The following is a 13337-nucleotide window of genomic DNA, read 5'->3' as shown; positions in this document are numbered from 1 at the left end:
AAATTGAGGACCCAGTTTGTGGGGGCAATAAGCTGACTTTGTATAAAATATACAAAAGTATGAAGGCTATTGCTTAATGCATTGTAAGCCGCCCTGAGTCTCCGGAGAAGGGCGGCATATAAAAATAAATAAATAAAAAAAATAATCAAAAAAATCAAAAAATCCACGCATTTCTTTTAACATCGAAGTCTTTTCCCAATCGCTGGTGGGTCTGAACGCACAGCTGAAAAATTAGGGGGTGTATGTGTGGAGGATAAATCTTCCTTTCTTCTCGCCACAACTGGAAAAAGCAGGACTCCCTCCCCAAATATAAGCTTGAAACGAGGTTTTTTTTTTTTTTTTTTTTTTTTAGTTTGGCCAGAGAATCATTTTTCTTCCAGATTTCAGAAAATCTCTCTCTTTTTTTTATTTGCTACGTTTGCAGATCATACCCATTGGTTCATCTCAGGTGATTTATTCAACATTTAGCATGAATAAATGATTCCCCCCCCTCCCCAATTTTTGTCTTGCCTTTTTTCAGGATGGGTGCTAGCGCTTCCCCAATCTTCCGTGTACACAGAGGGGGAGAGAGAAAGGGAGTGGGGGGGTGGGAAGGCCTGTTTCGGGTATCAAGGCCCAAAGAACGAATTTGACAGCTTTCCTTAAGAAGTAGGTTTGGGTCAGGTGAGAGCCTCGAACGATTCAGGTAAAGCAGCGAACCCTTTGGAGAAGAACCGGGCCAAATACTCGTGGCTTCGGACCGGGGGAGGGGCGCCTTTGCAAACGAACCCCAGTTTTATTCAAAGGCAGAAAGCTTATCACCGGGGGGGGGGGGTGTCCTCCGGTTCCCCAAACCTTTTGCTTTTGAACAGCTGAAAAAGCGATTCGTTCTGCGGTTGAAGCCACCAGGTGTATAAACGGCGATCTTAACGGGTGGACAACCGCTGGATAAACGATAGCGCCAGGTAGAGAGAGAGAGAGAGGGGGGGGGAAAGGAGAATTTGGGGTTTGTATCCCCACCTGGATCTCGCAAGGGGCCTGGCTGGCTCTATCCGTTACTCTGGGTCATACGGGGCTGGGCGTGGGTGAAGAACTGGGCCAGGAAAGGGCCAGGATTGGAGACAAAGCCAAAAACCGGCTGGGCCTAAGGATGCGTGGTTAGGATTCCCTCCTCGCGTGGGCAACGGAGGCGCCTTTCCAGCAGCACCTGTGTCCACCTGCTCGGTTTTAAGAGCAAGCGAGGCTGGGTGTTTTCTCTTCTTCTTTTTTTCCCCATATATGAAACCGTATTTCATCGATTAACTCACCTCTAAAACCCCACAGAAAATGAGCCGCGTGGAATTTCGTCCCAACACCCCGTTTTTTCAATCCGCACGATCGATTCCTTTGCAGCTGGCGCCCAATAGCCCCCCCCCCCAGTCGCCTTTGATCTCGGGGTAGAGAACCCGCTTGCTTCGACCTGTTCTCACGTTCTTTGCTTTCCCCCCCTCGCCCCCCCCCGTGTTCTGAGCCCTCAAAAAGCACCGTGGGCGTCTCGCTCCTTTTTCCTACTGCTTCCTTCCGATTTCGGGCTAGTCTCCCCGATCGGGGCCTGCTGAAATTCCCACGCACGGCGGGATCGCTTTCGGGCCTTCCCGAGTTTTTGCAAGGAAACTCGCCTGGCGCGCTTCGTGGCTTGCGTTGAATTTGCCACGGGCGGCGGATGCGCGGAAACCCCCCCTTTTTTTTTCCTCGGAAGCTGGTCAACCTTTGGTCTTTTTGGACCCGCGAAATGCTTAGAAATATTGGAGCTACGGTTGGAGTGGGTATGGGGGTGGGGGACGCGCGTGATTTCCCCCCCACCTCCACGGAGGCTTTGTTTTCTCTTAGGCTTTTAAAACCCCTTGCAATGTTCACGCCAGAACCGAGACCGTTCCTTCCCTTCCTGATCCCGACGCCGAACGTTTTGATCGATAGGGACGAGGGTCGATTTCCCAAAAAGGGAAACCTGGCCGGAAGGGATCAAACGTACAGTGGGGATCCGTTGAGGATCGGTTTCGTTGCGTTCGCCAAATTCTGGGGAATTAAATAAAGGCGCCGGCGTGCAGGTACGGAGAGAGATTTTCCCTCCCTCCTTACACTTTCTTTCTTTCTTTCTTTTTTCTTCTTCTCCTAACTGAAGGCAAATTCTTTTTTTAAAAAAACTCACTTTTTTTCCCCCTCCAAAGAGAGGCGGAGAAACGATGAGCCAGAAATTCGGGGTTTCCCCTCCCCTCTAACCTCTTAAAGGCGAATAGAAAGAAGGGCCAGCGGAATTAAATAAGCGGAAAAAGTAAATTGATTTTTTTAAGGGGTGTATTTTGAAGGCTCAGGATGAGTGCAGTCTGCCTCTGTGGCTGACCATTGATATGCTTAATAATAAAAAAAAAAACACCAAGTTTTATGATCATCAACCGGCTTTGCGTATTTCCCCCTCGTCTTCCACTCAGTAAAGAGTGTAAGGCCCAAAAACTTCCCTGCAGCCTTTGGGGTTTTGGAAGTTGGATTTTATTTGATCTTTGGAGAGAAAGCAAGGTCGTCGGAAGGATTTCATTGGGAGGGTAAGTCTGTACTTCACGCATTTCCGGCCAGCAAAGCCTCCTTTTGGAAGAGGAATAAATGCGGATGAACTAATGAGCTCACACCAACGCGTCTCTCTCTCTCTCTCCGAAATAAACACACAAATCCAAGTAAGCGGGCAATCCAGCTCGGATTCACGTTTTCTTGCCCCGTGGATTTCAAGGCAAGGGGAGTTCGGTTCCTGTCTCTTTTAGAGGCCGAATTCCAAGACCAAAATAAAAAATAAAATTGTGTGGACCTTGCTGTAAGAGAGAGAGAGAGAGAGAGAGAGAGAGAGAGAGAGAGAGAGAGAGAGAGAGAGAGAGAGAGAGACGAAGAAAGGAAAGAACGGAAATAAAGAAAAAGAAGAGAAAAAGAAGCTGACCGTATAATTATATAGAGTGAGAAATTTCTAACTCATGAAATAAATGCTGGAAATTGAATGAGGACGGGCAAAGCAGTGAATTTATTTATAAAAGTGTATTTCTATAGAAAAAATCCTTTAAGAATTCCTTTTAAAAATCAACAGGCCAGCTTTTTTTTTTTTGGTTTTTTTTTTTTTTAAATCTGTATTTGTCTCGTCCGCTTTTCAGAAGATAAAAGCTCTTTTCAAGAGTGAAAATCGGGCCTACTTCTAACCTCCGCCTTTTCCCCCCCTCTCCTTTTAGGGGTTTAGGGGGATTCCCGTTTCGCCCATCCTGGGGGTCTCCGTGCATTATTTCCCTCGGTCGCTGGAAGAGGCTGGGCAGGAGAGACGAGAGAGCAAGGCATAAAAAGATTTACAGCTTCATTTATGTTGCTTCATCTACCCGCAGGTCAAGTTGGCCTTCTCCGCTCCCCCCTTCCCCTTCCCCTTCCCCTTCCCTCCCTCTCTCCCCGGCCTTGGCCAGGCCGCAAAGCAGCGCCGAGTCCCTCGCGATCGAGGGATTCAAAGCCGCCGCTCTGTTTTACCCTCCTTCGTTTTCCAAACAACCCCAAGCAAAACCGACCCGCAAAAGATTTTTTCCCCCTCCCTCCCTCCCTGTTTCCCAAAATGAATCCCGCCTTCTTCGCTTCCCTTTCTCTTTCGCACAACAAAGGCACACGGAATCTGTTCGGCCTGCCAAGGAAACCCGGGTCTCCTCCCACGCGGATTGGAGACGTTGCTCTTCCTTTAAATTCAGCCTGATCTGATTCTTATTTTCCCCCCCATCATCTAATTTTGGTTCTAAGTTTGTTGTTGTCGTTTTGTTAAATGCAACCGGGGCTCCTCCTCCTCCTCCTTCTCCTCCTCCCCTGTCACCCCACCCACCCACGGACTCTTTCCCCCCTCCCCACTTAGAGAAAAAGTCTGCAGAGGAAGGTGCGGGAGAAAGACGCTGGGAGACGGTGGGGTGGGAGGTGGCGGGAGGTCCCGTTCCCGTGAAAGTTACTCCTTGGCGTTGAAAGTTGCGCACGGCGTCTCCCAAGGCGAAGGCCACGGGCGAGCGGGGCGGTGTGTGGTTTGTGTTTATTTGTGTGTGTGTGTGTGGGAGGGGGTTACAGAGAGGCCTGATGCCCCCGCAAAGGTCACCCGACCCAGCCAGCTCAAAGCGCCCTTCTCAGAAAGCTGCCCTAAAAGCCCAGGTGCGCTCGGTGATCTAATTCTTGTACGCGCGTGTCAGCCAGACAAGGGCAAAACACGCGCGGGAGATCATTCATTTTCTCTCGCTCGAAGGATTGGCGCGGAGGGACCCGAAATAGGAGGCCACTCACGCGGGGCCCAGCCCGCTTAGACCAGGCAGACCCGCGCGGGGGAAGAACGAGACAAATCGGTGAGGCGTAAGCCGGGAGCCCCAACGTCTTGCTCCTTCGCAGAGCCTGGGGCAACGGTTGAGAAAGTTCCGCAGACCCCGGGAAGGCCGTGAACCCCCCCCCCCCACGGATCAAAGGCCGCCGGGGGGGGGTTTCCCCTCCTCGTCTCTCCGGATTTGCAAAATGTTGATTCCAAGCCCCCTCCCTCCCCGTGCTTTCTCGCGCTCTTGGGGAGGAGGGGGGCGTCCCATCCTCTCCCTCCCCCTTTCGCACGCCATTACCGATGTCGTAGTCTTTCAAACACAAATACAAGACAAACGCCCACTCGCCCGTGGCCGCTTCCTCTTTGCCCCGGTTTGCGTGCCCGTGCGCGCGCCCCCGCCCTCCCCGCGCGCGTGTGTCTTGTGTTGTGGGGGACGCACCAAGGAGGCGCAAAAACCCCGCCGACCCTCACTGCTGCTCTGCTCCCCTCCCCGCAGCTGCCTCCTCCTCCTCCTCCTCCCCCCCACCCCCCGTTCCCCCCCCCTCCCCGTGAAGCTTCTTTCTCAGTTGCCCACCGGCCAGGAGACGGAGGGGCGGGGGGGTACCCAAAAAAAGTTAGCGAGCGAGTAAAAGCGACCGAGAAAGGAGCGGACTCCCCGTTTTTTGTTTTGCGAGGAGGGGGTGGGGTCTGTGAATTGGGGAAGGGGTGATTAAAGCTTTATTATTTCTCCTCCTTTTCCTTGTCTCTGGTTTTGCGCTCTTTCTCCACGCCCCCCCCTCAATTCCCTTCTGACCAGTTTCCTAAAATAAAGATGGTGAAGGGTTGGCGAGGGGAAGGGGGGGGGTTGGGTTTAGAGGCGGCGGCTGCTGGCTGCATTTTAGACCCCCAAGTGCCTTCTTTCTGGCTGGATCAAACGCGCAAGTTTCCTGCCGGGAACAGCGGCGAATTTTCCTTGGAGAGTTTTCAAAGCGCGGGGGTGGGGGTGGGGTTGGGGTTTTGGCATTCCCTAACTGGGCAGAGCAACCCCACCAAACCGCCGGCCTCATTTTTTACCCCCTCCCTTCTCCCCATCTCCGCCCCCCCCACCCCCCGCCTCCATCCCGATTTTCCTTCCCAGTCTCGCTTTCCCTTAATTTCCTCTCCCCCCCCCACTTTTTTTTTCTCCTTGGAAAGGTTTTTTCCAAAGCGCCTCTAAGGCGAGGCAAAGCTTCGCGGTCGGACGAGGAGGAGAAGCAGGACAGCGGAAGGGCAATGGGGCTCCTCGATCTCTCTCTCTCTCTCTCTCCACCCGCCAGGATTTCTCGCTCGGGCCGGCCAAGAGGACCGTTTCCCGAGGAAATGCTCTGGATGCTCTGACGGTGGGGGGCCTGCCCTAAATCAGAACTGTCTCCGCTCTCCCCGGGGGTGGTGGTCGGGAAAAGAATAAAGCCCCCCCCAAAAGAGCAAAGCGGGGTCCTGGCCAAGCTGTTAAGGAACGTCTCTTAAAATAGAGGAGGGGTCCTGAATGCTCTTGAGCTTGAAACCAGCTCAACTCAGAAAAAGCACTGTAGAAACCCGCGTGTGTCACATACACGAGCTCCACGCATCGGCCTTTCGCCGAGCGCTCTTCGCTTCGCGTGGATCACGAGGGGACTTTTTTCCTCCCCCACCTCCCGGCCCCCTCCCCTCCCCCCCCGAGGATCGAAAAGAGAGAAACGTGGCTTCCCAACCGGTTCCCTGGACCCCTAAAACGGTTTCGGAGGACGGAGGCCACGATCCGGTTAGTTCAAGAGACGTTCCACGCCAGGACGATCGCTCTCCCACACCTCCCATCCCCCCCACCCCCCCCACCCCCGTGGAATCATCGCCTCCTTCGGTCGGGGAAGGAAGGAGACCCCACTTTTTTTCTCCCCGGTTTTATGGGGCTTGTGCCGGGGCGTCCGGATTTAGTTTCTCCTAGCAAAAAAAAAAAAAGTCACAAGAACAGCAATAATAATAATAATAATAATAATAATAATAATAATAATAATAATAATAATAATAATAATAATAATAATATGAAAGGGGGGAAGATCACGAATAATCAGAATTATTTACGACGGCAATTTAATCGCATCGGGCGGGTGGGTGGCATCCAGGCGAAAGGCGAGGAAGTGGCTCGGCGCTTGCAAAGACCCCCACTCTGGTTGGGTTGGGGGGGGCGAAGGGGGAGGATGCGCGAGCACCTCCCCTCCCTCCCCCCTCCCTTTCCCCCTCCCCCCTCTCTCTCCCCCACCTCCGTCGCATCTCCAGTAAACAAAACGCTGCGGGGGGGGGGACCCGGCTGGCCCAGCAGCCTTTCACCTTACCTGCGCCCCACGGAGAGGGGCGCCCCGTCCAATCACGAGACGGGTTTGGCCGCCAGCTGCCATTTTTCAATACGGAGAGCTTTGCCCGTCCGGGCAAAGTGGGCCAATGGGCATCCCGGGTGGAGGGTCAGGTGACAGCCGGTTGGCTGGCTCCCCATTGGCTGGCCCAGACGCAGCCCCCCCCCCGGAGTTGGGTCTCCCCCTCTCCTCCTCCGCCCCCCCCACCCGCCCCCCTCCCCACCCGCTCTTCGCTCCTCGGAGCCCCCTCCCTCGGCTGCTTCCCTCTGGGTTAGCCGGGAGAAGCGCCCGAGCCCAGCCAGTGCCAGGACGTCGCTCCGCCGAAGCGGAGGGCGCCCTACGGATAAGCCAGGCGGCGGGGATCCCCTCCGAGGGGGCAGCGCGGGGGGCGACCCCCTATTTTTTTTTCTCCTGGCCCGCGCGGCCGGGGGGCATCGCCGTCCTTGGTCCTCCGGGGACGGGTGGGTGGGGTTTTTTTTGCCCCCCCTGCCTTCAGCTGCCCGGCTCTCTTTTCTTTTTCTTCTTTTTCTTTTTCTTCTTCTGCTTCTTCTGCCACGGTTCGGCGAGGTCGGGCGCGCGTGTGAATGTAGCCGTGGCGGAGCCGCCGCGCCAGCCCTCCTGCCTGCCCGGCTATTGTGTGGGGCTGATCTCGAGGCGGCGGGAGGTGGGGGCAGCGGAGGGGAAGGACGCCGAGGAAGGCCAAGGGGGCTCGGAGCGTCCCCGCGTTGCCGGGAGGGGAGGGGGGCGTCCCCTCCGGCGTCCACGGAAGGAAGAGGCGAGAGAGGAGCGCTGCCGTGGATCGACGCCGCCGCCGCCGCCCGCTCCACTCCCTCGCGGCCGTCTGAAGGAGGACGATGGCCATGCTGCTGGATGGCGGGCCCCAGTTCCCCACCTTGGGGGGTCGGGGGCTTCGCCGCCTCTCGCCCCCCACCCGCACGACGTGGCCATGGGGCTCAACCACCCTCCTTTCGCCGAGCCTCCCTTCAAACTCAGCCCCGCCGCCCACGAGCTGGCCTCGGGTCAGGGATCCGCATTTACGCCTCAAGCTTCGGGCTTCGCGCACCACCACCCGACCCATCATCCGCACCCCCATCATCCCCACCACACCACCATCCGCCGCCGCCCCCTCCGCCCCCTCACCCTCACGCCGGCGGCGGCCAGGTGCCTTCTCCTTACGTGGCCGCCTTCAATTCCACGCGGGACTTTCTCTTCCGTAACCGCGGGGGCTGCGCCCTGGCCGAAGCGCCTTCGAGCGGCGGAGGCGGCGGCGGCGGCAGCGGAGGAGGGCCGAGCGGGACCCCCGGCAGCTCCCCGGCTCACCACGGCCTTTTCGGCACCAACCCACCCGGAGGACTCCACGCGCCGGGCGGCTTGGCGGACAGCGCGGGGGGCTACTTGCTTTTCCCCGGTTTGCACGAGCAGAACGTGGGCGGTTTGCCTTCGCCGTCGGGCCCCGTGGAGAGCGGCCAGCTGCACCTGGGTTTGCGTGGGGAGTTTTTCGGCCGGCCGGATTCCTACCGGGGGGTCTCCAGCCCCAGAGCGGACGCTTACGGGGCCCCCGCCGCCCTTCCCCAACTACGGGCCCGTGAACGTGGCGGGCATGAACGTGGCTGGGCCCCATCATCATCATCACCACCATCATCATCATCACCACGCGGGACCGGGCGCTTTCTTCCGCTACATGCGGCAACCGGTCAAGCAAGAACTGGCTTGCAAGTGGTTGGAAGAGTCTCCCAAGAAGTCCTGCGACCGGCAATTCAGCACCATGCACGAACTGGTTACCCACGTCACGCTGGAACACGTCGGGGGTCCCGAGCAGAACAGCCACGTGTGTTTCTGGGACGAGTGTCCCCGCCAAGGCAAATCCTTCAAGGCCAAATACAAACTGGTCAACCACATCCGCGTTCACACGGGCGAGAAACCTTTTCCCTGCCCGTTCCCGGGATGCGGGAAGATTTTCGCTCGGTCCGAGAACCTCAAAATCCATAAAAGGACCCACACAGGTAAGAGAGAGAGAGAAGGGGGGACACACGCGCACCCCTGCTCCGTCCGACGGGCTCCCTTTGAGGCTCCCCACCTGTTGAAAACCTGGTTTCGCGCTCCATCTCGGGTTTAAGTACGCTTTCCGACGACCGAAAAAGGACCCGGGTTCGTTTGGGGTTTCGCGGGAGTGGGGGAGAGGATGGATGTCGGGGAACCACAGTGGGAAAAGGGGCTGGTTGAGAGGGGAGAGAGAGAGAGATGGGGAAGATGCAAAGCGGATTTGGTGGGGGGCGTTGGGGGGGGCGCAGAGAGGGACGAGGGAAGAAGAAATGGGGGGCAGGAAAGACACCGCCGAAAAACTACGGGAGTATTTGGGTTTGTTTTCACTCCGGATTGTTGAAATCCGGATTGAAATTCATTTTTATCCTCCAGGTTCAATTGGTCAATTTCAATGCAGATTTTTTTGCCGAGGTCTTGTCAATTTCGCAAAGGAACTGCCTGCTGCTTTGATTTGATTTGAATTTATTTTTTAACCTTAACGTGGGCGTGGATGGTTTTGTTTTAAGCGGGGTATTTTTGTTTTCTTCCAAATGCCATTCCTTCGGCCTCCTTAGCTTTCCTCTCTCGTTGCTCTCAGCCTCCCTCCCCCCTCCTGATTTGGGAGGGGGCGTCCTATGAGTCCAAGAGGGGGGAGGGGGGCATTCATTGGAGGTGTGTGTGGATTGCTTTTTTTTTTTTTTGAAAGCGACTTGCTCAGACAGTCGGCTAAGCGAACCATAGAGATGCAAATGAAATCTCATTTTCCCTCACTTCCGCTCTCTCTTTTAATGACTTGATTGGCACATCTTCTAATTAAATCAGTGATACTTTTTTTTTTGTTCCTAGTATTCTTTTTTCCCTCTATCCCTGCTTTTTTTTTTTTTTTTTTTTTGGAGAAAGAGTTTAGTTTCTCCCAAAAAAAGAAAAAAAAAGAAAAAGAAAAAAGAAAATTAAATTGGAAGCAGCCAATAATGTTATTTTCTAGCATTTATTAGGATTCTCCCCTGAGTAACTCCAGAATTAAAGGCTGGCCATTGCTATTTCCTCTTCTCTTCTGTTTATAGTTCATAAATCACTCCAAAGTCATTTTCTTAATCTTTTCCAAGATTGCATGTGATAAACACAGGATTAACAATGGCCATTTAATTGTCAACAACTCCAATTTGACCTCCCTCCCTTCTCTTCCTCTCTCTTCCCCACCCTCTTTCTCTTCTCTCTTTTTTCCTTCCTTCCTCTTTCTCTCTCTGCCCTCCCTCTCTTCTCTTTCCTCTCTCCCTCCCTTCCCTTTCTCTCTTCCCTTCCCTCTCTTCTCCCTGTTTTCCTTCCTTCCTTCCTTTTCTTTTTCCTTCCTTCCTTCTTTCCTTCCTTCCTCTCTTCTCTCTTTTTTCCTTCCTTCCTTCCTTCCTTCTTCCCTCCCTCCAGTTTATTCCTGGAAAAAAAGTAGAATGGGAAAAAATAGAAGGCAATAATTATTCAGGAACTGGAGAGAGGGGGGGCAGAGGAGAGCGAGAAAACCAGGCAAGGAGGAAAATGTGAAAATCCTAAATTGCCCACCCTCCCTGTTCCCCCTCTTGATTTTTTCCACCTGTGTTCCTGTCCATCTGCAGGAGAGAAGCCCTTCAAGTGCGAATTTGAAGGCTGCGACCGGCGTTTTGCGAACAGCAGTGACCGAAAGAAACACATGCACGTACACACCTCTGACAAGCCTTACGTTTGCAAAGTTTGTGATAAATCTTACACTCACCCCAGTTCCTTAAGGAAGCATATGAAGGTAATTGCTCTGATCGTGACAAGCCTCTTTATACAGTGTCACTTCTGGTGTTGATTGTAGAATTAAAACAATAATAATAATCTTGCAGAATCGTAAAAGAGATCCAGCTTGGATCTTCCATGAGTCAATTGTGTGTCTCTGGTTGTGTAATTGCAAACAAGCGCTCTCTCTTTCTCATTCCTGCTAAAAAGAAATCTATTTATACATGAAAGCAAATTGCATGTGCGTTTGGGTGTACAGTTACACTCTTACTACTACGTAGCGTGCAATACCAATAATTTATAGAAAGAGTACAACATAGTTCATGTATTTTGATACCGGTATGTCTCTGTGCCCAAACAGTTGTTTTTATTTCTACGTATTACAGTCTTCTATGTTCATTTATTTATTTTTTGTCTACTCATACGACATATTATTGTAGTATTTCTGTTGTTTATGTCTACGTATTACAATCTTCTATGCGCATTTATTTCTTTTTGTCTACTATTAGCTATTTGCATAATAACCCCCTTCACCAGAATGTGGTGCACTTTTTATTATTTCTCTGTGTGTGGTTGTCCTTGACTTATAACCACAGTTGAGCCCCACCTTTTCTGTTGCTAAGCGAGATATTTCTTAAGTGACTTTTGCCCCATTTTCTGACTCTCCTTGCCACCGTTGTTCAGTGAATCTGGCTTTGCTTGGCAGAAGGTCGTCGAAGGGACAGTGCAACCGTTGTAATTAGGAATCAGTGGCCAAGTGTCTGAATTATGACCACGAGGATGTGTGAAAAGTGATCATAAGTCCCTCTTTTTCCAGAGCCGACGTAACTTTGAACAAGTCACTAAATGGACTGTTGGGTAGTTCAGGGCTGCCTGTATTTTGACCTTTAGAGTAAGCATTCGGGTTAGAGAAAGGGGCAGAAAAAGAACTGTGCAAACTTTTATTATCTTACTGTTTTATTTTTTAAAACTAATGGCACTTTGGAATTCTGGCCAGACTAGGATCAAACTTCCTGTTTGATTTAAGCTCCTGTTTTATTTTGCTTTTTGCTGCAAAATATTTCACCTTCCATGACTATTCCCTGGTTTATTTATCTCATCTCTCTCTCTATATATAAATCCACACTTTCTGTTTAGAAGACTTTCATAGGAACGCCGAAGCAGGAGTTGGCAGTGAAGTAAGCTGCATTTTCTCCTGCAGGGATGTAAGCTTCTGAAATATAAATCCCTTCCAAGGTCATTTGCCTTACTCTGGCGTATCAGTCGAGGGCAATGCCTCCTAATGGTCACCTTGCAGGTGGCTGGAGGCCTCCTTCCTTTGCAGGGCAGGCTGAAACATTTTTCCTCCAGAATCCCATATATTGTTTTGGTTCATTCTCAATTTAATTCTTCTTGTTTACTTTCTCTGATTTCGAGTCAAAAATCATCTTTGATTTGGAGTTTGATTTAAGTTTACCCCCCTCCTCTCTCTCTCTCTCTTTCTGTCTCTCTCTCAGTCTCTCCCTCCCTCCCTCCCTCCCTCCCCTCCCTCCCTCTCTCTCTCTTACACATAAATACAATCATATTTCCCCCCTCCAGAATCCTTTATTGTTTTAATTCATTCTAGATTTATTCTTGGGCTGGGGTCTTTTCTACTTTTGCTAGTTTGTTTAAAAAATCTATTGAACGAGGGAGGGTTAAACTTGTCCCCTATTCTCTCTCCCTCCCTCCCTCTCCCTCTCTCTCCCTCTCTCTTCCTCTCTCTCTCTCTCCCTCCCTCTCCCTCTACTCTCCTCTCTTTCTCTCTCCCCACAATGGGGAGGCATGTGTGAATGTGTTCTTGGGCTGTTCCTTTTATGCTCCTTCCCTTTATAATGATTGGTTTTGCTTTTATCTGGTTTGCATTGCCAGCTGCCCATGAGACAGGCAGCCAAAGGTATCCATGAAATAACCAGTTCTGATCCTGTGATGATTCTCTCTCTCTCTCTCTCTTTTCTTCCTCTCTCTCTCTCTCTCTCTCTCTCCTTTTCAGGTCCACGAAACGCAGAGCTCCGAATCCTCTCCGGCAGCCAGTTCAGGCTACGAATCCTCCACGCCCCCAGCCTTGGCTACTGCCCCCAGTAAGGGACTCCGGGAAAGCTGCCCCTCCTTCCACCATTCAGACGGCCAACCCTAACCCAGGTCTGCCCCCCAACTTCAATGAATGGTATGTCTGAGGAGGGGGCCCCTGCCCTCCCCTCCCTCTCTCCTCCTTTGGATTCTCAAGAGACATCAAAGGACAGCCAGCCTTCCGTGCCTGGCCTGTTGCTGATGCTGCTGGATTTTACCGGACCAAAAAAAAAAAAAAAAAAAAAAGATTGGCAAAAGGAAGAAGGAAAGTGGGGGTGTCAGGGAGCAGCATCCTCGTCTCTCATCCCCGACCGAACAAGAGCCGCCAGAGGCTGGACTTAAATCATGTCTGCTGTTCTCAGGATTAGCTTCTTTTCTTTCTGCGTGACTGTTTCTTTCAGGTTTTTTTTTTAAAAAACAAAACAATTCTTCTAATTTGTTCTTGCACCCCATCCTCTTTCTTTCTTTCTTTCTTTCTTTCTTTCTTTTCTTTCTTTCTTTCTTTCTTTCTTTCTTTCTTTCTTTCTTTCTTTCTTTCTTTCTTTCTCTCTTTCTTTCTTTCTTTTTCCCTTTCTTTCTTTCTTTCTTTCTTTCTTTCTTTCTTTCTTTCTTTCTTTCTTTTCCTTGTCTTTTGTAATCGACTTCAGTGGATGTTTCATTTTTCGCACCCATCTGTTTCTCAGCCCCGTCTCCTTCCGTGGGATGTTCAGAAACAAAACTTGATTGTTTCTCTTGGCCTTGTAGTTGTGATTGTTAAATGTAGAAGGAAAAAAAAAACAGTTTTTAAACTTGCCAAAGTCCTATATTCTCTCTCTCTC

At 51.7% G+C, this 13337-nt stretch overlaps 1 protein-coding gene across 1 annotated transcript; it reads left to right on the top strand.

The window, feature by feature from the left end:
- The first annotated feature begins 7511 nt into the window (after nucleotides 1–7511).
- Nucleotides 7512–12930, top strand: ZIC3 (Zic family member 3). Its single transcript, XM_070951889.1, is given in 8 exon segments — nucleotides 7512–7553; nucleotides 7555–7580; nucleotides 7582–7766; nucleotides 7814–8220; nucleotides 8222–8660; nucleotides 10287–10450; nucleotides 12443–12535; nucleotides 12537–12930. Coding segments are annotated over 8 exon segments (1446 nt in total). The 3' UTR covers nucleotides 12627–12930.
- The last annotated feature ends 407 nt before the right edge of the window (nucleotides 12931–13337 follow it).

Source organism: Pituophis catenifer, unplaced genomic scaffold (genome assembly GCF_029215685.1).
Source record: "Pituophis catenifer annectens isolate HBS135680 unplaced genomic scaffold, rPitCat1.0.hap2 SCAF_11, whole genome shotgun sequence".
In the NCBI taxonomy this organism is placed as follows: Eukaryota; Metazoa; Chordata; class Lepidosauria; order Squamata; family Colubridae; genus Pituophis; species Pituophis catenifer.
This window is presented reverse-complemented; position numbering and strand designations above follow the sequence as displayed.